A 1,614-nucleotide genomic window follows, 5' to 3' on the forward strand; every position below is an offset into this window, starting at 1 on the left:
TCAAATTTTACAACACCTACGCGAGAAGAGTTGGCTTTGACTGGAGGAATAGGAGTTCGAAAAAGAATGCTGATAGGGTTATATACTATGTTATGCTTGTCTGTAACCGGAAGGGCAAAGCCGAATCAAAGGTTGATGAAACGAGGAAGACCTATCTAAAAGGACCTATAGGGTGCAAAGCCAAGATCATTGCCTCTTTTGATGTAGGCGGTAGTTGGATTGTTAGTGTAGATGAACTCGAACACTGTCACGATCTAAACTGCACTAATTTGAGGTTATTGAGGAGAAATAAGGTTATTTCTATGTAGGCTAAAAGGACTTGCCAAATTGATTCTCAAGGCAGAATTCGAGTATGTAAAATATTTCAGAAACTGCTTAATCATGCCGGCGGACCTGATAGCCTTAGTTTTTAGAAAAAAGGATGTGAGAAATTTCATTGATTTGGATAGGAGATCAATTGCGAAAGGAGGCGATGGTAAAGAGGTAATGGACTAGTTCATACTGATGAAGAAGCGAGGCAATCATTTTTACTATGATGTTGATTACGATGAAGAATGTCGAATTATTCAGATATTTTTTTCTAATCCTCGGAGCATTGCCTTGTACGAGTACTTTCGGGATGTTGTCAACTTTGATACGACATACCTAACAAATAAGAACGACATGCCGTTTGTTGCCTTTGTCGGAGTTAACCATCACGGACAATCTGTACTTCTTGAATGTGGGTTACTCAACTCCAAAGAAAAGGCTTCATTTGTGTGGTTATTTAATTTCTGGGTGAATTGTATGTCCGGATAGCCTCCAGCAGTTATTGTTATTGACTATGTCCCTCTATGAGAGTTGTTATTAGGAAGGCCCTGCAACATACTAGGCATAAGTTATTATTGTGGCACATAATGAAGAAGCTTCGTGAGAATTTGAAAGGATATGGTTGCTACGAAGAAATTCAGGTTACAATGAGTGAAGTCGTCTACCAAAGTTTGACTATAGAGGAGTTTGAAGACAATTGGACTGGTTTTGTGAATGCCTATTGTCTCGAGGATAATGAGTGGTTGCAAGGGATGCGGAATGATCGCAGATGCTGGATTCCAGTGTATCTGAAGGGTGACTTTCGGGTTGGAATATCTTCCACTCAGAAAAGCGAGAGAGTCCATTTTTTGTTCGACAAGTATCTGAACTGCAGACAACCTTAGCTGAATTTGTAACCCCGTACAACAATGCTCTAATGTCTAGGGTGAAAAAGGAGGCTGCCAAGGATTTTGACTCTCTAAACAAGATTTTGCCATGTTGCTCCAACAACGAGATTGAAGGTGCAACGTGGATTTCAAGAGAAGATGAATTGCATTGTGTCGTTGATCCGGGATGAAGACAATAACCAAGCCTATGAGGTGGTCCATAATGTGAAGATTGTAGGTCGACGACGAGAAGTGAGGCACTGATAAACTGCTATTTTACGGTTTATCTTGTGCTTGTTTCAGTAGATTTTATCCATTATTCTCATACTTATTCATGTAAATTGTATGTTTTACATTTTCCTTCCTGATTTTGTGTTATGATTGAAAACATGCTTTTCTGGCCTTAAATTTGCTAATTTTAATCCTCTTTTATTACCAT

At 39.1% G+C, this 1,614-nt stretch overlaps 1 protein-coding gene across 1 annotated transcript; it reads left to right on the forward strand.

Annotated features, from left to right (window-relative positions):
* Positions 1-381: 381 nt before the first annotated feature.
* Positions 382-1,366, forward strand: LOC112740752 (protein FAR1-RELATED SEQUENCE 5-like). Its single transcript, XM_025789387.1, has 4 exons — positions 382-483; positions 571-761; positions 851-1,115; positions 1,184-1,366. The coding sequence occupies exons 1-4, from the start codon at positions 382-384 to the stop codon at positions 1,364-1,366; spliced, it is 741 nt and encodes a 246-aa protein (XP_025645172.1).
* Positions 1,367-1,614: the final 248 nt, after the last annotated feature.

This window comes from Arachis hypogaea, chromosome 1, assembly GCF_003086295.3.
Source record: "Arachis hypogaea cultivar Tifrunner chromosome 1, arahy.Tifrunner.gnm2.J5K5, whole genome shotgun sequence".
NCBI classification, from domain to species: Eukaryota; Viridiplantae; Streptophyta; class Magnoliopsida; order Fabales; family Fabaceae; genus Arachis; species Arachis hypogaea.